Genomic DNA, 22,642 nt, shown 5'->3' on the forward strand with positions numbered 1-22,642 from the left:
CATTATAAGAACCAAAGTCGTGTCTAATGAAAGGTTTCTCATGAACTGGGCTGTTTTTCTGTTGTGTTTTTCCTCAGAGTGAAGCACATTGATTAAAGAAAGTATATGGGCAGATATACCAGAATGAACATGACATACTTTTTTATTTTTCAAAATGTTACACAGTCTTTTGGATCTCCCATTTGCTCAACATGCTCTGTAACGGGATTTCACTTAATATTGTGTATCAGAACCAGAAGTACAAGCTCTGTAGCTGCCAGAGCAGCTTTTATATTGTGAGGTGTCTTTTTTGTCAAAATTATTAATTTGGCATGTTTATAATCCATTTTAGCATTAGCCATGCATGATAAAACAAGAACAAAAACAGAAACTAGGAGCAAAAAACAAATTAAAATGTGACAAATTTGAAATGCTTCTCTTTTCAGACATAGCCTTTGTACTGTAGGTGTAACTGTCACTGCCTCTCAGTGTGAAAGTGATCAATAAAAAAAGAGCAGGTTCAGTGTTGTTTTTTTAACTAAAAAATATTAGGCAGTAATATTCAAGTAGGTTCAAGAAAACGAATATGCGGTGTGAAGTTGCAGCTTTGGAGCTGACTTCTGATGAGAACTTTGGCATCTCTCAGTCAGGATAAATGAATGTAATCAGGGTAAAATTACCACTGAAATGATGAGTGGTTTGGACTTTCTCCCGGGCTTGAAAGAAAACCCCTAAACCAAACTCGAAATTGTCAAAAAATCCCTTAAACCTACCAACACCACATAGACAGATGTCTGACCAAACATGGAACTCCCCAGAACTGGTAGGTTACTAGTTTTGGAAACACAATTACAAGAAAGACATAAAGTTGAGTTTTTTGTCACAGTTCAATCCTTTGACAATTTCCTATCCAACAAACATGACACTCACCCAGTGCTCTTTATTGGCCTGCTGTGTTTTCGTAGTTTTTTTCTATCCAGAGTAGTTTATGACTTGACAGTCTGTCTGTTGAAGTTTTAGCAGCAGTACCAAGTATTTTTTAGTTTGTTAATTGATTTATTGACATTGTTTCCTAATTGTTGCACTGCCTGTTGTTTTATTGGAATTATTTTCAATGAGATGTATTGCAAACCATTGCCTTCTTCAGGACAATAAAGTGGGTTTGGTACAAGCCTAAAGAGAGGGCTGATGTAAGAGGTATACCGCATGTGTGAATTCTATAAATGGACCTCAAATCGAATCCAAAGTACTTTTTTTCTTTTCCTACCATGCAGCCTCACTGGAGGCTGGTTTGGAATCATCATTCTTACAAATACCGATCCAAATTTATACATAACTGGTACATAGTTTGGCTTTTGTTTACATCCTGACAGTATATTTGGTATTTTGAGGAGGGAGCAGAGAATGTCTATGTCTCTCTCTGTTAAAAATCCACTTCAGTCCAACCACTACTGCTCAGATTGCACTTGTGTTTACAGTTGATGGAGCATTTCTGTTCTCAGAGGTTCAATTGTAATTATAGTTCATTTGTTAAAAAATAAAAAAAACACTAAACAACCATTTAGGGTGTCGGTGTTTAAACATACGGTTTGTTCTACAGGAAAGGTTTTTAGGAGTCTTTGCAGACGGATGGCCCACGCAAACTTTCTCCTTGAAAGCACAGCACACCTGCAACATTGTTTCAAACTGCATTGAACCAGTTGTTTTGTATGAACATGCCACAGGTGAGGAGGTAAACACCTGCAGTATTTCATGAACAAGAGCTGCACCTCCGGCTGGTTGCCTTTCAGAAGTAGGTACAGACAGTCGTCCCAGGTACGGACATGCAGATGTGTAGATAGCCTCTATGGGTGAACTGAAGAGGTGTGAGGTGTGATGTTTGGCTGAAAATTGTGGGCGTTTAGATCCAGGTGTCTCTGTTGCTGATTGCTCATTACTGATGGGAGGGGTATGGGGTCATGTAAAGGTTTTCTGAGGCATTTTTGAATACCCATCCACCCCCCCCCCCCCCCCCTCGCTCAGACCTCCCATGCTCACCTGAAGATGTGTACAAAAGTCAATATTACCATTTGTATAAATGAGGATGGTTCTTCAAGCATGATGAATCATGATAATGGCAGTGGATATGCTTAGGTAATACCAGTGAATGCCTTTAGATCATAGCAATGGACATGTTATTTATCCCTAATTCATTCAGATGAGATCATTTCTTTTGAATTCTGGCCAATAAGTTGCTTTGAACCTGGCAACGCGTAAATTTAGTTTGTTGCAATGAACTTGTGTAGATAAGGCTGTTATTTAGATCATGATGGTGAATGTGTTTATAGGATGGCAGTAAACATGTGTAGATAATGGCAATGATAGTGCTGGTGAATGCCCTTAGATCACCAGTGATGGTGGCCGATCTCCCAGCAGCCTTTGTCGCTGAATGGATGACCTACTCGAGCCTACTCCCCTGGCCTTTCTGAGCAGGGGTGCTGTATAGGAGGGGGAAAGTTCCAAGGGCTGACTGATGGGGTCCCTGAAAAAATATTAGAATCCAGCATTTTCTGCGGCGGTAGGACCCAAAATCCATGGTGGCTGCCCCGTGTACATGGGGGAACCAAATGTGAAGCAGGGAACCATGTCTGGGCCCCACAGGTCCTGCCTGTTTGTCGCATTTCAAGCCTTTCCCTGCATGGCATTCCCTGGCCTGACTTTGGGCCATGGTGGGTGAGTTACAACTGAGAATTACCCTCAGACAGACTTCAAAAAGCTCCTCTATCCTTTCCTTTTCTCTTCTGCTCTATTGTTGAAATCTACCATGTATAGCTTGACTGAATGAACTGATGAAAGAAAAGAAAATAAGAGAGAAACATTTATCCTGTGGAAGTGGATAAAGTACAAACGTGTCTGTGTTGCTGTCTGAGTATTGGGTTGCTTGGTATTCGCAGTGGGCTACTTCGCGAGATGTACTGCAAGATAAACTTGTTTCATTATTTTTTCTTTTCATGTAGTGATTACTTTTTAGAAGCTTATTTTGTTTTGGGAAACATGCTTTTTAGTAAATGAAGGTCTAAAATTCAGATAACGCATAACTTTACAGCCATCAAGAGCTATATCCTGTTCTTTGTCAACAGTGTGCCTGTCCCCTACTGTATTCACGCCCACACAGGCAATAACAAGAAGCAAAACTGCAAACACATAAACTGTGCCAACTGCAGAGGTATGCCATTGTGACACATACATTCGTAAGACATCAGCAGTAAATCATAAAGCCAAAAACAGTGGCAATATGTGAATACAAACAATATGGCATGCATAAACCTAAGAGCTACATCTGCTTGAATAATATTTGCTTAATACTAATCTACAGCAGTCTGATAAACTTACAGTAAATCCTGGTGAAGGTTGTTGTCAAAAGCTAGACACAGGATGCACTCAGGTTCTATTACCAATATGCTGTCTGAACAGCTGTTGCTGTTGAAGTAGATAAAATAGAAAAATATGACGTACATCGGCTATTAATGCTAATCATCTTTCATTGTTGGGTAGCATTTTTTGGTGAGTATGGTGATGTATAGAAGGGACAAAATGATCAGAATAATGGGTATTAATTGACCCTGGTTGCTGGACCTTAGAGTGCTTAGCAAGCAGCTGCCCCTTCCCAATTATAACATCGTCTTAGGAATCCACTGTGCTTGACCGGTTGTCTCTGTCGACAAGCATTGTTATTTTTATCAGTTCGTTAAATCGAGTTTTAAAGTGAGCGAGCAGCAGAGTCGTTTTGCATTGCTCCCGTCCTTTTCTTCCCGCTCCGTAACGAGGAAGCGACAGGGCCCAGATTTCATCGTTTCAAGGGGAAGGGGGGAAAAATAACGGCCGCTCATTCCGTAACCGCTCGCGTGATTATTCCGTTCCCGGTCATTGATTTTCTTTTTTCTTTTTCCTTCTCGGCGGCGTCCGTTGCGGCATTCAAGAAAACCCATCATTTTAATCAAACGCTATCTGTCCTTGGGAAGCACTCGAAGCGTGACGGGCGCGCCGCGGCCGAGGCGGAGAGCGGCGCTCCGACGCGTCGCCCGCGCCGTTCGAGTGAATAAATAAACTTCAAAAGCGTTTCCTTTTTCCATTTAGAGCGAGCCGCAAAAAAAAAAAAAAAAAAAACGCCCCTCGCTCGGCTCGGCCCCCCGCAGGGACGGGTGCGGTCGTCGTGCGGTTCAGGTGCCGGGCAGTACGGTAATTGCGTTCGTATCAAAAAGAAGAACCCGATGACGCGACGCTGTTGTAGACGACAGCCGATATTCCTTGAAAGAAGATCCTGCTTTGTACGAAAGCTGAAAGTACGGCAGCCCGTTCCCTCGGGTATTCAGTTTCATCTTGGGCTTTTATCACTCCTTCATTCTCATCTCTTGTTATTGATATCACGCCCTTTTACCGAACAATGTTATTACAAGTTTTCTATGATGCATGCGTCTCATCGGTAGTATGCCAACCGCACGATATCAAAATGAAAACCTTCCACGAGCATATCTTTAAAGACTGTTGTAAAACAATCTCTCAGTCACCGAGAAACTCAGCAGTTTCACCCTTTCAGAAACACTGCAATGAATATGCGTGCATCAGTACGTGTTCACTGAAGTGAACGCGTGCTTACGTATGCGCAAATATGTATAAACCTATGCACCCACATACATGGGCACTCTCCCACACATACATGCATGCATACGCATGAACACATATACACCCCCCCACATTCACGCATAAATGGGCAAACGCATACATGCACACACATATATGTGTGTACATTGACATGAACAGATTCCTGGCTGTCCCACAAGAGCGGAGTAACAGAGTGTAGCAGAGGCAGTGGTGAGTGCGGTACTGCTGCCTTGGTGGAGCTGAGTGGAGTAACAGAGTGTAGCAGAGGCAGTGGTGGGTGCGGTGATGCTGCCTTGGTGGAGCTGAGCGGAGTAACAGAGTGTAGCAGAGGCAGTGGTGACTGCGGTACTGCTGCCTTGGTGGAGCTGAGTGGAGTAACAGAGTGTAGCAGAGGCAGTGGTGAGTGCGGTGATGCTGCCTTGGTGGAGCTGAGTGGAGTAACAGAGTGTAGCAGAGGCAGTGGTGGGTGCGGTACTGCTGCTTGGTGGAGCTGAGTGGAGTAACAGAGTGTAGCAGAGGCAGTGGTGAGTGCGGTGATGCTGCCTTGGTGGAGCTGAGTGGAGTAACAGAGTGTAGCAGAGGCAGTGGTGAGTGCGGGGATGCTGCCTTGGTGGAGCTGAGTGGAGTAACAGAGTGTAGCAGAGGCAGTGGTGAGTGCGGTATGCTGCCTTGGTGGAGCTGAGGGAGTAACAGAGTGTAGCAGAGGCAGTGGTGAGTGCGGTGATGCTGCCTTGGTGGAGCTGAGGGAGTAACAGAGTGTAGCAGAGGCAGTGGTGAGTGCGGTGATGCTGCCTTGGTGGAGCTGAGTGGAGTAACAGAGTGTAGCAGAGGCAGTGGTGGGTGCGGTACTGCTGCCTTGGTGGAGCTGAGTGGAGTAACAGAGTGTAGCAGAGGCAGTGGTGAGTGCGGTGATGCTGCCTTGGTGGAGCTGAGTGGAGTAACAGAGTGTAGCAGAGGCAGTGGTGAGTGCGGTGATGCTGCCTTGGTGGAGCTGAGTGGAGTAACAGAGTGTAGCAGAGGCAGTGGTGAGTGCGGTGATGCTGCCTTGGTGGAGCTGAGTGGAGTAACAGAGTGTAGCAGAGGCAGTGGTGACTGCGGTACTGCTGCCTTGGTGGAGCTGAGTGGAGTAACAGAGTGTAGCAGAGGCAGTGGTGAGTGCGGTGATGCTGCCTTGGTGGAGCTGAGTGGAGTAACAGAGTGTAGCAGAGGCAGTGGTGAGTGCGGTGATGCTGCCTTGGTGGAGCTGAGTGGAGTAACAGAGTGTAGCAGAGGCTGTGGTGAGTGCGGTGATGCTGCCTTGGTGGAGCTGAGTGGAGTGACCTCTGCGTATGTGAGCGCTGGAGAAGTCCCCTGCGTTTATCTTCATTAGAAACAGTCAGCTCTGCTGAACACACACGGTCGCTCACACACGCATGTTCACTCATGCTTGCACACTCTCTCCCTTTCACACACACACACACACACAAAACCATTCTACAAAGCCACTGACACATCAATGTACCTCAGACTGACTCACTGACACAGAAACCCTTAGATCAGGAGTGTCAAACTCCAGGCCTAGAGCGTTCCATTGTCTGCTAGTTTCAGTGTGTTTCAGCACGAGTTAATAATCTAAGTCATTGATTGGCTAAATAGTCCACACACTTGTTCTCATGGCCTTAATTGGCTGCTGAATGAAATGAAACTACAAATGCCAGCAGATACTGTGTTCTACTGTAAGAGTTTAACACCCCTGCCCTAGACGGTGTGTCACCCTAAAAGGGCCACCAGTCCTCTGTTCACTATATAGTTGCTAGGATAAATGTACAATCACAAAATATCTATCTGTAGTTATTGTGTGATTATTCACCATATATGGACACCCATGAGTCATTAGATTAACAGATTTTCTTATTTGTGGGAAAATAATTTGGTTTACCTCTATAGATTACGTAGCTTTCATATTGAACATTCCAATTACAAGAGGATTATAAGTAAATAAAGTATTAGGGGAAACTTCTTTTGGAAGGGCTGCGAAGCACCTGCCAATGAGAGGCGGTCTTGGTGTCTGTGTGATTTGAGTGGCAGCGGCCTTCACAGAATGATCTTTCAGGGGTCTTTAATGTGCTGTATATGAAAGGCAGCTGGTCACATTGACCCAGGTACTTGTCAGGTAATTTGAGTCTGACCAGCCCTTCAAGGGGTAGCAGAGTGTGTGTCTGTGCATTAACTATACACTGTTCATTTCTGACTTCTTTTGCACTATAAGCCCTTGCATTTCAAGAACACATTATGTTGTGACAGTGGAGATTCTGAGAATTCCCTTAAGGTGAATGGGTCACCTGAGGTCACTTGGGCTAATTTGACCTGATGTCTGAGCACCTCAAGGCAGAGCTCCAGCTATCACTGTTTATATGCTACATACCTCTTTGATCCAGCCATTTTATGCCATCCTTGCTAATGTGGCGTTCAGAAAGACAGAGTTCTACATTCAGTAAATATTTACACTGTTACTGTAACTCAGAATTAAATGTGTTTGGTTTTCTCACAATGCACTTTGACTTAAGCAATCACCAGAATGCATTTGTGAAGAAACAAAATGAGTACTTGCTTTTAACTGTGAGTCAGAGTTAAGGACAAATGTTTCCTGAATCCAGGCCAGACACTTTACCTTGTTTGACATTTTGGAAAGCTCTAAGAAGTAACCAAATATAACATGAGGGCATTTTGATTAAATCCATATTCACTTAATCATGATGAATAAATATGGAAGTTCTGCACAATGGGAAGTGGTTAAATAAAGCCTTGCTTTGTTGGGGCTGGTGACAGGCTCCTTTCACACAGCCATGCCTCAGAAATAAAAGATTTGATCCTGATTTCAGACATCCAGAGCACGTAATTGGAAATGCCATTGGCTGGCTTCCATTATCTAATGCAATCTTGGTTTTCTCCTGGCCTGCAATTATTGAAGAAGACAGGCGGCGGAATCCTATTAGAGGCTTCCCTTAACCCTCCTCCAATGGCATTACACCTGTAATTCCGTGCGGAGGGTCAGCTGCACGAGCCGCGTGGGCTGGGACAACTCATGTCCGTCAGGTCGCCGCGCGGGAAGGTGCACGTGAAGCGTTCCGTAGGGGTGTTGTTGCTCTGGAAACGCAGAGCTGCCTTTTAACACCTTTAACGCACCTGAGGTGGCGGTAGTGGGGGGGGGGGGTGGGGGTGGGGGGGGGGGCGGGGGGGTGAGGGGAGGTGTTGAGGTTGGGTGTTCTGTGAAAGATGATCTCGTGTGATCAGAGATTTGGACTCATTATCATTATTCCAGAGCTGTGAATCAACAGGCTCGCAATGAATTATTCAACTAAGAATCTTGCCCGCAATATCTGATCTCTCCTCCACGTCTGAGTCGACTGTGAAATTAGATGCGGATGCGGGCTGCGATTACCATATTTCTCTGTGAATGTAGCGCTGCGGTTTTACCTTCAATGCATGGCGCCTTTGCTATTAGATTACCAAAGAGTGTAGTTATTACCTTAATAATACTTAACCGATCAGGTGTTCCCGACTCAGATGGAAGGGGCCAAATGAGAGGGACAGAGCCGAAATGGACAGACAGACAGATGAGTAGACTACAGGTGTGAATGTACGGCAGAATTAAATATGGAGGGCAATGAAAACTGAGCAGGAGCGATGGGAGTTCCGGCTGCCGAGCAGCCCTGAACAAAAGACGCCGCTGCGGATCTTTTGTGGAGCCAAAAGTGCAACTTCTGCTCTTACTGTCCTTACTAATGAGAAATAGAAAGAGGCCTTTTACATCCCAACGTCTCCAGCACAAATCCTCCTTCTTGCACTGATGGAAGGGAAATACCAGTTGGTGCACTTACAGTGAACATGGAACCCCATCTTAAATTGAGAGTCCACAGCCCAGAATTAATTTGTTCCACAAACACAATTAAGCCATGCCACCTAATTCATCATAGCAACCCCCCCCCCCTTCCAGACACACACACACACCCAGTCTGTTGCCCCCAATGTTAATAATAAGGATGTGAAAATTTGTCTGGTAAAGGTATGGATCTTATAGCTTTCAAGCGCTTTACAATGATGCTCATTCCAGAGCTAGGTCGGTTAGGTGTTGTCAAGGCACTTGAACGCAGTGGTAACGAACCTCCGAGGACAACGTCACCTCTGAGCTATGTCGCCCCGTAAAATTTAATAATTAAATTAAATTAAATAATAAAAAAATGTTTTTTTTTCTTTTTTAAATTGTCAAACTTTTAAATTCTCAAAAGTAATCTAGATCACCAACTGTTACCTAGGCTACTAGGTAGGGTGGGTGGGGCTTGTTGTCATTCACTTTACGTACCGTCAGTTGAAAAGATGGGCAGCTTGGACAAGAGTGCCGTGTGGAATAATTTTGAAAAGCTCAATGAGAACGCTGTTTGGTGCAAAATATATGCTGCCAATTTCGCATGCCACACATCGACTTCTAAAATGTTAACCCACCTAAGAACCAAACATCTGAGGCCAAAGTATCATGGCAAACAAGCGCCCAACTCTGTAGTGAGGCCTCGTCAGTGTGACACAGCTGTCCAGCTGAAACCACAACAGATTTAATGGCTAAAATGGTAACGAAAGACGTGCTACCCATAAGCATGGTAGAGGGTGACGGGTTTCAGGACCTACTGGCATTTGTTGAGCCCAAATATACATAGTCCTGTGCTATTGCTCGAAAAACCATCACAGCTCAACTTGAATGCAGTGAAACAGTTGCCTCTCTCCGTACCATGCTATCCGAGTCCGACAATGGTGTCATAACCATCTATGTACGTACTACAGCACTAACTACTGAGTCTTACATGACTATAACTGGCCACTTCATTGAAGTTTGGGTCTTATGTTAACCTGTGCAGTGAGTGAAGAAGCATGCTGTTATTCTGGAATGCATGTTGAAATGCTTAATTTTAATTATTTTTTAAACATTTTAATGTCCTGATCTACACTAATTCAAGTAGTAGCATGTTTTCTTTAGCAGTATCCTACATCTGACTATTTAAAAAATGATTAGTCAATAATGTCCTTTTCAGACAGCAACAAATCGACAGTCAGAAATGTGTGTCATTCACGTCCCTGGTTAATAAAAATGCATGTCTTGTTGTTCAGCACTGCTTTTTAATGCCTGTGTTTGTATTGCTTTGATTATTATTGAATTGAACCTGTGCTCCTTTGTGTTGAGACGCAAGATTATTTTCCCCAAGACACTATAAGCAAAATTATTACTGTTCGATTTGAAAGTCTTTATTTGTAACGGTGGGACTCACAAATTCAAGAGGCTGTAAAACTGGGATTCGTGCTTTACTACATGCATTTATGACTTTTCCAATGATGTGATTTGCCACCCGGTCATGGCAAGCTGCAGGGTCTGCTGGTTTCTGTTCTCAAGAGTACAGTCAGCAACCATACATAAACCCTAGGAGCCAGCTGAAGTGAGTCAACTGTGTAACAGTGCGATGATGTCAATGGGCACGTGAGTGTCCAGTGCAGAAAGTGACATCATCGTTGGTGTGTCAGTCAGCATGTGATTACTTCCCTTTGTTGTGGGTCCTGGTCTTGGTGAGCTAATCATTACTCTTGTTGTGCAGTGTGGTCAGGGAGGGCCATGTTGGTAAACCAAGAGTGGACCTATCCCTGTCCTGCTAGGAAATTCTTGCCATCGTGCTGTAGTCCTAATGTACTGTACGGTCCAGCACATGCAATGTGCTTCATATCGCTTCCCGTAATCGTCCGCCCGCCTGTGGATTCGAGAGAGCGTTCCCCGGCTCGTCTGATTATGGCCTGGGGGAGCCAGCTGTGATAATGTGATGAAACATTGATGCAGGCTGATCCCGGCCTTCATCAGGCATTCTCAAGCCAGAAATGAAAGGAAGTGGGAGATTGCCTGCTGTTCCCCTTGGTGGGATTATTTTCCTTTACCATATTTACCTCTGCTTTAGACCTGAAGAAAAGCCGCACTTCGCGTCGCTCTCCCAACATGGAGCGGGGTCCTAATGTAAGGCAAGTTCTTTTGAGCTTGGGCTGCTCTTGCTGTGGGGACCCTAACACCATGGGGATGTTCTGTTATTTGTGTTGGGGTATCACCTTCCTTGGCACCTGACTCGCGTTGTCAGACAGTTAATTACCCTTCTGTTCAGTTTAATTAAGTGGGAGGTTGAGTTAATTCATAATGGGGTCTTAGGGGGCTCTACAGATTGCGGAATCTGCCGAGGGATCGAAATGCGCTGCCTCCCATTATGTGTCAAGAAACGCAAACTGATGACCCCAGGTCCTCAGCTGTAAGGAAGGGGTTTGATTCAAGGAGGGTGATGTCACACTCTGTACTGGGCATGCTCTCTCTCGTTTCTTCTTCTGACTCACCCATTGTGTTTGCAGTCATGGCCTTTCACCCCCCCTTCCCCCCATTTCAAATGTAAGGGTATGTCAGACTTCTAAGGCTGAAGCTGCTTGGGTCTTATGAAGCTGGAATTCACGTGGATAAAGGCGGCTGAGTGCTGAGGGATGAAGGCTCCCTCTTCACTACACGTGGGAGGCAGAATTGCAACAGGATTCCAACATGGAGGACATGTGAGAAACATTCTCACCAAACAGTGACACGTGTGAACTCTATCCCTCCCGTGTTTATAGCACAGAACATGATTAAAAATGTGCCTGTCTGCAACAGACCTGGGTCAATTCCATAGCTGAAATACTTTAACTCAATACTTTATATGTCATTACCATTTGAAAACAATCATGAAGGTCCCTGAGAATTTTTATTGAAACTGAACAAGCTTATGTGCAGTCAACTTACTGCTATTTTCTAAACAGTTTCAATATTTCACGTAAAATATGAACTGGGATATAGTATAGTATTGAGCTTTAACAAGACTTTGGATGTTTTGCTAACACCTTTGCATCAGATCTCAGAGCAAAGAGACAAATGAGGTTAAACCAAATGATACCGATCGGAACATTTTCCTCAAGAGTACACATTTGCTCCCAGAATGCACTTGGTTTCTCTAAAACATGTAAGGTCACTATGTGTACTCCATTGTGACCCTGACATTAACAATCATCGCTTTGTGTTTCCCACTTTTGGCTTCCCCAGCAGACAATATATCAGTTGACATTTCATTCTTTTTCATTTAAAAACACTCCTTTAGCCCAATATGAGCACAGATTTTTCAAATACCAAACCTGACTTCTTCGAAGGTCTGCCATTACCTTGGGCAATTTTGTTAGGCTGGCACACTCGTGAAAAATGTCTTTGTGGTGAATAAAAGATTGGTTGTGTGGATACAGTTGCAGTTTTGATAGTACTGACCATGATGTGAACTGTATATATGTGAAGGAAGTGAGTAATTTATTCACAATACACAGACAGACCCCAGGAACTGCAGGAGCCCTCAGTCAGACTGAGTTGATTGATTCATTTATTACTTAATTTATTAATCATTTATAAAGAATGAATAGCTAATGATATTGTGCTAAAGGTGGTATTGCGGTTGGGTAAAGACATTAGCTGAAAAAACACACTAGTGTTAAATTCATTGCCTTTAGGTAAACATTTCACTGATTTTGAAGGATGCTATCCAGCTTATCCACCAATTACAAACAGATAATGGTATTGTTGATGAATTGACCCTATCTATCTATCTATCTATTTATCTATCTGTCTATCTAGAGTAGATGACCAGCAATTGAAACATGGAGAGCTAATTATGAAGGTCTGCGTTTTGACCAGCTCTTCCCCCAGATGCCATTCACTTCCTTTGTCATATCCTTTCCCAACCTATGACAAGGCTAAACGGCTGTCATGTCACTGTCACCTTGCTCGTAGAATAGAGAAGTCCGCCCGAATCGTGCAGTACTGTGGTACCAAACAACAGAGCAATGCTGGTGGTGATTGGTATATATTTATTGCTATACATCCAGGCTTTCTGTGGGAATTACCAGATAGTAGCTGGAATGTGTCCACCAATCATCATCAGCATTGGGCTATAGTTTATTACCAATGTGCCCCAAGATTGGTGGCTCTCTGACATGAGTGAGGTGATAATACCTGCCTTATCTCAATGATAATATCATTGGGCCTTACCAGGCAGTGACCAACAGAGAAGGGCCTCCAGGCCACAGCATCACCATTTTACTAAGATTTAAGATAAGCAGGCTGCAGCTATTCACTGAAAAATCTACTTCTGATACCTCAGTGAGTGATCTAGTGATTTCATGACAGAAAGCTTCTGTCAACTCTAGACACTGGAGTATTAATAGCCATGAATGAAGATGCTGTATCCATGCAATACGAAGCATATGGCTTCTACAATTTGAGACCATGTTATGTCTGAGTCTTCAGTAGACATGTTAGCTGAAGACTATTGGCTGTGAGTGGAGTCTGTTGTCAGGGTTTCAGGCGGCGTGCGGTTGCTAGTTCTCGCGTAGCCATGTGTGCCCCCCGCTGCGCTGGGAGAAATGGAAAATCATTATGGATCCTGGCATCTGGCCTGGAGGCAGTTGCCAAGGAAACGTCACAGTCTCCCATCCCTCTTGCTTGGGCCGGCGCACGCGAGATGTCCTGATTTCGGGACCCACCACTTACAGTAATGTGTAATTTTCATGGGGGGCAGGGGCTCGAATACCTAAGTAAAGGTTGGATGAAACCTGCCGGAATGGATAAATCCGGATGAATCCGGCTCGGTGTGCCTGCATGTTGGAGCATCTCCCACATCCTGATAAGAGTAATTGCGTTGAGAAAACACGCCGTATATGACGTGACATCCACAGAACGCCCATACCTGTGCATTCTGACACGAACGCGGGAATGTGGCATAGCTGCAGGAGATTTGATAGCAGAAAACGCATATTGCTGTGGATTTCTCAATTTCAATTCCAGAACATTTCATCTGAAAAAAGAGAGTGCCTTTCTGAGACACAACAACAGATGGTAGTCATATTGGTCAAAGGGGGTGTGCTGTACAGCCGTGCCCAGCTAGCAAAATTACACCGCATGAAAAAGCCTCTTTTTGAAAACGTTAATTTGGGATTTGGGATTTTTTGTGGACAGAACACCCTGAAGAAGATTGTCACAGCATGTTAAATTGACTTTGAGGGAGTCTTCGTGCGGGGGAGGGGAATGCAGTAGCTGCATCCTTTTCCGTGTCTGGGCTCCCGTCCCCCACCACCCTCACAGTTGACCTTCCACTCTGCCATTAGGAGCTCAGCAGTCATGTGTGGCCACATGTAAAATTAATGCTGTGCTCAGGTGACCCTGGCAACACCAAGGTGTGAGTTTCTGCTTTGTGTTGCCAATGAAAAAACAAAAACTTAGGGAATGTAATCTGTGCATCCGCAAGTAACCAATGGCTGTACACAGGGCCTTTTAGAAAAAGGAAAAATATTGTGGATACAGATTAAATTACATTACTTTACATTGCATAAATGATTCCAAAGTGAGCTCATTGACTGAATTACTCGGTTAATAAATATTACACAGACAATGTTTTGGTCAGGGAGGTCTTCATTAAAAAAAGCCATTCCAACACATGCAACAGCTGGATAAGGGAGTGTTTACTTCTTTCTACACCACCTCGTGATGAGAAGCAGCTGTTCCCTCTACAGCTTGGCATTTGCATTTTTCACACTGGATCTGGAGGTGCATGAAGAAAGTGTAATGCTTCCAAACGCAGCTCACGCCTGCACCTTAATTTCTCTCCACAATGTCTAAGATATTTTAGAGAGATGTAAAACTCTGGGTGTGGAAGTGACCCTTTCACCCTCCTCTGCCCCCCCTCCTCCTCAAAAGAACAACTGTCCGTTACGATTGGCTCCCTCTCTCCTCGTTTGCAGGTGTGTAGCGCAGCGAGGCCACTAACCTCTCTGCTCTGCCTGGCGGGATTAGCTGGTGCAGGACAGTTATAATAACACTGGTAATGGGGGACCTGTGGTCCCACGGCGAGATGTAATTACCGCCAGGCCAGCGGACCTGAGAGCGTTCTGGCCGCTGTGGGGACTGCTGTTAAACCTGCACCCCACGGCGTAAATGGCGCTGGGACCATGGGTGCAGGATATGGGGTCAATGTGACAGTGCTAAAATTTGTAGCTCTGCCCTAGTGTAACATTGCGCAGTCTGCATGTGCGTGCAAGTATGGATATGTGTTCGCAAGTGTATACCGTATATACATCATTGTGTGTGTATGCTTCTGTGATCGTTTGTATGGGTATATGTTTTTGCCCATATTATATAGAGTATGTGGACCTGCTTGTTTTTGTGTGGGATGATTTTGTGCATATGTGCGCCATCGACAGCAGAAAAAATGTGGACCAAGTCATTGTGATGTCGCCCATTGACTCTACATGGGCTTGGTGAAAAGCTTTTTGAAACCCGGGAAGTGTAGTTTGTGGGCGCTGTTGTGTTGTAAAAATTGGAGCCAGAGACTGCACAGTAGGGAAAAGGGGGACCCTTATATGGACATGAAGTCCGGTCATCCAATAAGTGTGTGAGATAAAGTGACTTGGCAGTGATGCAAATTGTCCCCGATTCGTCCGCAAAATAAAACATTGTCACAGGGGGAAGAAGGACTGTACGAGTATTTTGACCGTTGAAACAAGGGGCAAAAACACTGATACCAGAGCAAACCACAGTGGTGGTAGAGAGCAACATCTCTCAACAAGACTAGGAAGTGAGCTTCAAAAACGCATCTCATTTTTGGGTGCGTGGTGTCCGGATATGTGTGCATATTTGTGTATATTTTGTAGTGCAATTGTGTGTGTGTGTCTGTGTGTTAGAGCTCTTAGAGCAGGGATAGGGAAAGGCTGTCCACAGTGAAAGCCGGTATATTGATTGATGTCACTGTAATATGGTGACACTGGGTCCCCTGAGTGAATGTGAGGGTCTGCATAGATTTTTCATTTTAGGAGATTTGGGCTTTTTGACCAAATGCAGTTTGTGTGTGTGTGTGTGTGTGTGTGCGTGTGATTGTGTGGATATGTGAGCGTGTGGGTGCTTTAGCGGATGGATCTGCAAGCTTTTCTTCTCTCTCCATTTTGCAGCCAGTTTGAAAGCGGAACATCATAACAATGATTCCCTGTGAATGCTGCAAATCATTTCTTGGCTGCGTCTATGGTGAAAAGCTCACTGGCGATACGAGAGTCCGTTTGGATCAGGGTGTCACCTTTTTTTTTCCCCGGTAAAATGCTGCTGAAAGGGACTGGATAACGGAATCCTTAAGATGTGTGCCAAGAGGGTGATTTCTTTTGGGTTCTATGTCTCATCTCATGTCTTTGAATGACTCACATTGTGGCACGTTACTTGAGTACAGTACTCGAGAGTTCAAAAGGAGGGCATTCTTAAACCGCAGAAACACTTGCTATCTCCTGTTTTCGGCGTTAAATGGTTGAGACAGGTAGTATCACGTACTGTCCGGTCGAATTGCGGTCACCTTTTTTGGACTGATAGCACATTCTTTATCCGAGGGAGATGTATTGATTTGTGTGATCTGGTGCACTAGCGCGTGCACATCCACAAACAGCAGGCATGGAGAAGCGCGTTGGCACCGAGGAGGGGGCTGAGCCGGCGCCCGTTCTCTGGCAGAGCCCGCGCCAGCAGGTGCCACGTCTTAATCCGCTGAGACGGCAGGGGGGTGGAGAACCGCAGCGTGAGCGCGAACGGGGCCAGGTTTGCCGTCTGGACCTCCAGTCTCCTCGCCCGTGATTGTGGAGGAAGCAGGCCCATGTCACAAAACCACATTTTAGGACCTAATTTGCCTTTATTTCAAATGGCTGATTGCAAGTGTAAGCCTGTCCCAGATTAATATGTGGGTCCTCCAAAGCATGATGCCACCCACTGGCACTTACACCAAACACTATTTAGTGTCTTTGTATTGGTGGAGAATACCCTGCCAAGTAGCCACTCATGAGTCCCCCAGAGTGCTCAGATACCATCAATTAAATACTTCTGAATTGAAATGTGTTTCTGTATAGTAGCATAAGTTTGACTTGTGGGGCATAGTTAATTCTAGTGCCATGATGTCCTTAATGGTGTTTTATATATAAAATCGTAGACCTTTTTCATCCAAAGACCAAGTATGCTGAAAAGGACAATGAAACATTTGATCATATTGTGGTGTATATTCAAACAAATTCTTGGTTGTTTTGGAACTGCTAATGTGGTGACTGACTCTTTAGACACATGATTCTCTGCTGCATATTCTTAAATATTCTTTCAATATTCTTTCATTTCTAAATGAAAGTTATGTGTCCTTGCCTTATAAGCACTCTTGGTTTGATAGTCTACTGAACATTCATTAAGGGATAGGGCCTGGGACAGCACTGTGGCATAGATGTTCAGTGCTGTTTTATAGCACCGCAAACTCCTGTTAGCAACGAGGAACTCCTGAGAGCACAGTCAGACTGCAGAGCTGAGTATCTTCTGTCTATAGAATTTGTGTAGGCGGCAGAAATGCCTTCTGGGAATGAGGACCGTGGGACACTTCCTTCAAACTCCTCTCCTTTTTCAGAAGTTATTGAATGAATGTGCTGTCAGATTATCTATTTGTGTATTTGCCTCGCTTTCTCTCTGTCTCTCTCTCTCTCTCGGTTGCTCTCTCTGTCTGTCTCTCTCTCCCTTGGTCGCTCCTCTCTCTCTCTCGGTTGTTCTCTCTCTCTCTCTCTCTCTCTCGCATCAGAGTGCTGGATCAATAATTCATGAAGGCAAATGGGAAGCCAAGCCTTGGCCGTAGTCTGTTTGTCAGCTTTATGGAAATAAAGCTGGGAAATAAATCAAGAAACAACCATGAAAATGAAAGCAAGCCCACACAGGCGCATCGCTGTGGCGTATTTTTTGTTTGCTATTAAAAGCGAGAGAGTCGGTGAAAATGTATAATAATGACATCGAATTATGGTATCAAATTGAATTTTAGCCGGTGTCTGGTGTGATTTGTTCTGTAAATCTAAACACATGCCCATGCACACATATACATATTAGCTGTTCTATCGTATACATTTGGTTTTGAATAACCTGATATGTGGGAGGCAATGGCTATCATGAATTGTTTGCATACTGCGTTGCATGCAGGCATTCAATGCAATTTCCAGGTTAAAAAAAAATAAAGGTCACAATAAAAAAGAGAAATTAAAACACAAGAAATTGCGTGAGCAATGGAAATAATGCTAATAAGACAGGGCATACAGTAAAAATATAATGAATAAAATGAAGATAATACATGTTCTCATCAATGATCGAATTATACAGTAAGTGTATAATTCGACCAGGTGCGTAGAGCTGCTGAAATCTGTTCCGCTAGAGTTGGTTAAGTAGATTGAACTTTTCCTTGTGTTCTACAGGGTCCAAGTTAAACTACGTGGTCGCTCCCTGCAATTGGAACTGTACTTCCCTCTGGGGTTTCAACACACTTGTCCCTGGTTACAGACGGTTATACACTTTGTTGTACATCGCTCTGGATAAGAGCGTCTGCCAAATGCCTGTAATGTAATGTAATGTCTGAAATACTGATTGCCGTGTTACCATGAAACTTCATTGAGTGGAGGAGTATTAGGTTATTGCCGGTGTGTGCCAAGGTGGTTGGTGTGCCGTGTCGATTTCGATTCAGTTCATTTTCAGTCGTTCGCTCTTCATGGTCTAACATAAGCCTTGTCAGATATTTCTTGTCCCATCCCCCAACCTGCTGTGTCCCTCCCCGCTGTGATCCCATGAGGTGGATTATCCCTGTCGAATTTCTTTCAGCAAAAAAACAGATGGAAGCCCTTAGACATTATTGTTCTCTGTGATGTACACGCACACGCCCCGTTTAGACATCCCGTTTTGATCCCTCTAAGTAAACTTGACTCTCTTTATCAGCTTGTTGTGCTTGTTGTGGGTGGGTTTCACAAGTTCTGCCGTGTTTAAGATCCCTTTGTATCCAGCTTATCCAGAGCTGCCTTTTTTTCCTCTTACAGAAGGCATTAGAGCCGATAGCCCTTTTAATGCTTGTGTGTATAAAACGTCTCCGCTGTGTTTGCGCCTGCCGCTCTCCGCCGCTGTCTCGGCGCTTCTGTTGGCACCGTCGCCTGTGGCAGCTTGTCCAGATTTTGTTTGTTTTCTGCCAAACCCCTCTTCCTCCCTCGGCAGCGCGAGTTGATTCCTTTTGCTGCGGCGCCTGACTTTATGGTCTTAAAGCTGTACAGATCTGACTGCTTGTCTTTTTGGAAGGCTGCGTAGCAGAAGAATTTCATATCCGAGGGAGGTGTTATGTTATGTTATGTTATATGTGGCACCTAGAGGCCGAGTGAGTGTTGGTGCTTAGAAATAACCAAAGGGAGCTTAGGGAAGGTGTAGAGATTGAGAACGCTGGTTGGTGATAGTACAGAAGGTGCATGTGTGTTTTTGTTTCTTGTCTATTTATTATTTTATCTGTATTTAACAAGGTTGGTCAGCTTTATACACAATATAATGCTAATTTACACTGAAGACCTGGATTATCAAAGTGAGTGTGAAAATTTTGGCCGGTTGTCTATTGGAGTGACGGGGAGACCTGTGGCTCCTGTTTCAGGTTTTGAGGGTTGTGGTGGGAACAGAGGGAGGCACAGTTTCCTTTTTCACTCATGAACTGGGACCATTAAAAGCGTGAGACTTAAATATAAGGCCATCATTGCCAAGAACAAACAATTTTGTTTGATGTGGATGTTGAGATTCACTGGTGTCAAAATTTATCATTTTCCTCCCCTCAGTGTTCAAAAAAACCCCAAAGTGTGTCTCCTTTCCTGAGACTGGACTTTTTGTGTTCATCCTCGGTCCACCTACTCTGACTAATGTGCGTTTTTGTGTTGTTTTCTCTTAGGTGCTGCTGTCTGGCCTGATCGGAGTGGTGTCCTGGAAGAGGCCTCTCTCACTGGTGGTGAGTGACTGTCGACAGCCCTAGATCGCTGGCTCAGGACTTTGACATGGATGGCAACACGCCTCCAGAGTTTGACTTTTTGGCTCCGTTGATTACAGAAATGTCCAGGAAATGTCCTGATATTTGAGTTGGCTTGGGGTCAAAGCCCGTGTTAAAGCACTGTTAAAACCTCATCACAGTTTGGCCTTATCGCAGGGGGAGAGAGGTTGTGTCATCATCCATTGCCCTGGAAGCTGACATGTTTCAAAACAAATGCCTTTTATTATATTTATTTATGGACCCCCACCAACCCAACTGCACATTTTTGAGCACTGGAAAAAGGTTAAATGGTACATGTTGCAGTTGGGTTTTTCATCACTCAATCATCATCCCCCTCTTGATTGTGAGTGCTAAATTTTGCGCGGGGCAAACTCGGGGAGTTAGGTGGAGACCCCGTGTCTGTGTTCTCTTTTCTGCTCCATGGCTTTTTGACCCCCCCACCCATCATTCTGGAGGCCTGTGAGGCTGCAAACAGGGTCAGGTGGGGTCTGAGTTTCGGCGGTAATCAGATAAGGAGTTAGCGGTCTGCACGAGCATGAAATGGAAACCTGAACCCGGGCCGTACCCACGACCTTGAGACCCAGCTCAACCAAGCCTGACTGGTACTGACAAACCTGAAAACTGAACCTGGCCCAAAACATAAATCACTCAAAGATGTGGTTTTACAATGATCTTAGCTTAGCTGCTATGCGCTTGGGTTATAGCAGTAATTATAAAATGACAATTGGCTATATTTTCCATTTGGGATGGTAAACAGTAGCTACACAGCTTACCAAGGCATGGAGGCAGAGCAGTGTGATGGGCTCATAAACCATTTGTCTTCCCGGTTGGTAGCGCTTGAGCATGGTAGAAATACAGTTTTTGTCAGCTGGCTTACCAGGCCTGTTTGCTTTACATATCTCATGAGTGCCTTCGCTGCCAGAAAAGTTTCTGCTATTTCTTGGATGGCATCTCTAGGTTTGGTGGTATCTTCTTGCTTTCATAGGTCAAAACTGAATTGCAAGCCCTACACTTGTATGTGTCCAGTGAGCTTTTGCTCTGTTGTCACAACAAGGTCATAATATTTCCTCAACGAAGCCATTCCCAACTTAAGAAGTTCTTTAAATTAAAATTTAATTTCATCAACTACGAGGCTAGAGGCCCACACACATGGACTGTGTGTGTGTAAAATGAGTTTTTAAAAAAAAGTTTATTTCTTCCAATAAAAATACATTGAAAACATCAAATAATCATTTCCACTTACTAGAAAACAAGCCTGAACCTGCCCAGAACACAAAATTGAACATGAACAACTGACCCAAACCCAGCCTGAAACCAGACACTTTGTTGGGTCCCGTCAGGCTCGGATCGGGTTGCAGACCTCTAACAGGAACCTGGACTTTTCCCCCATTTCATATACATACAAGCATAATAAGTATTGTTGTACAGGCCTTTCTTCCCATCATGTATAGAGAATACCTGTATAGGGCACTGTATCAACCTGGACGTTCATACCCAAAGGATATAGTTTTCCAATACATTAGCTGACAAGCTGTTCCACACATTATTGATGGTCTGCATACAAAATGTACATGTACATATCCCAGGTTTGGCACTACCATTGTACTTTAGAACCTGAATTGCTTCAGTGAATATCCAGCCATATAAATTAATTGTACATAAAAAGAATGTAGTCTGTGTAAGATGCTCTGGACAGGAGCATATAAAATGTAAATGTAGGAAAAACCAATGGATATTTTGTAAGAACCGTACTACATGCAGTATGTAAATTAGCCTTGTGAGGGACCCAGTGCTTGACACTGCAGTGTGTAGCCAAGTAAACAATTTGTCTGTGGTTCATTTAGAAAATTTTATTGAATTTTTCCAGAAAACGTAAAATTAATTTCACGCTCCGTTGATAGACTGTACGTGCTCAATGGGAATTGCTGTGGCTGGTGTCTAAATGTCTGTACAAACAAATCCTCTCCCCTGGCCTCGTTTCCCTTTCATAAGGCACCTGAAGTGCCCTATAAAGAACCAAAATGCTGAAGATTTAGCAGACATAGATAAGATGAACTGAAAGCCAAGTGGGCCTTTTTTATCATCTTTTTGACATTGCTTATTTCCACACAAAGTAGGAGCTGTGTTCAGGTAACACACAGTAGAAGCTCTGCTTATACCCATACATACTGTGACACTGCTATGGATTTCGGTACCATAACACTTCTGTGGATCTCTGTACCATAACACTGCTGTGGATCACTGTACCATAACACTGCTGTGGATCACTGTACCATAACACTGCTGTGGATCACTGTACCATAACACTGCTGTGGATCTCTGCACCATAACACTGCTGTGGATCTCTGATCACACCCGTACGTGCTGTAACACCGCTCTGGATCTCTGATCACACCCGTACATGCTGTAACACCGCTGTGGATCTGACTGGTGGGGTGAATTTCATGGTGCTCATTCCACAGTTTCAGCACGTCCACCAGGCAGCCGCTCATTGTTTGGTGCAGGGCGACCGGGCTGATTGCAGTTACCGGGCCCTGTCATTGACATGTACTTAGGCCCACTGTGTTTGAAAATTTACTCCCAAAAGATGTGCTGCTCAATTTACAGGCCCAGCGCTGTTATCTCCAACTCCTCTCCGCTGTCCCTGTACCGACAATACCGTGCCGTTTGTGCATTTGTCATTGATGACAGGATCAGCTCATACTGTATCTCTGCCAGACCAAACCAGGCCTTTTTGTTTAGCTTTTTTTTCTTCTTTTAAATAAATTTGGCACCTTATGTGTGGCTGTGCAATTGTCCAAATGTCCAGTTCCCATCCCACTCTGCAATAGTCAGTCACCTGCATCCATGAACCCCACCGCCGATTCAGGGAGTGTAGACATCCGTTATTAACTTTTTTGGGGAAATTTTCATATGACAAATAATGATTATAATGAAATCCATACAGCTTAAGGAAATAAAGCCATGCTAGACTATCACTAATGAAGTTGATGGCAAAGTTAATACGCCCACCCAGCTGTTCAGCCTTGCGTAATAACAGTATACCTGTGTAGCCTCGCTGTCTGTCTCTCAAAAAGATA

The 22,642-nt window shown here is 44.2% G+C and overlaps 1 protein-coding gene across 4 annotated transcripts in view; it reads left to right on the top strand.

Annotated features, from left to right (window-relative positions):
- Positions 1–22,642, top strand: part of LOC135255165 (protein ENTREP2-like) — a 129,140-nt gene that overhangs the window by 34,527 nt on the left and 71,971 nt on the right. For all 4 annotated transcript variants that reach the window (XM_064335989.1, XM_064335988.1, XM_064335987.1 and 1 more), the window contains one exon: positions 19,467–19,523. Coding sequence is in view for 2 of the 4 variants with exons in the window: in XM_064335987.1 (XP_064192057.1) it covers positions 19,467–19,523 (57 nt within the window). In the remaining 2 variants the exon portion in view is untranslated. The remainder of the gene's footprint in view (positions 1–19,466; positions 19,524–22,642) is intronic.

Source organism: Anguilla rostrata, chromosome 5 (genome assembly GCF_018555375.3).
Source record: "Anguilla rostrata isolate EN2019 chromosome 5, ASM1855537v3, whole genome shotgun sequence".
Taxonomy (NCBI): Eukaryota; Metazoa; Chordata; class Actinopteri; order Anguilliformes; family Anguillidae; genus Anguilla; species Anguilla rostrata.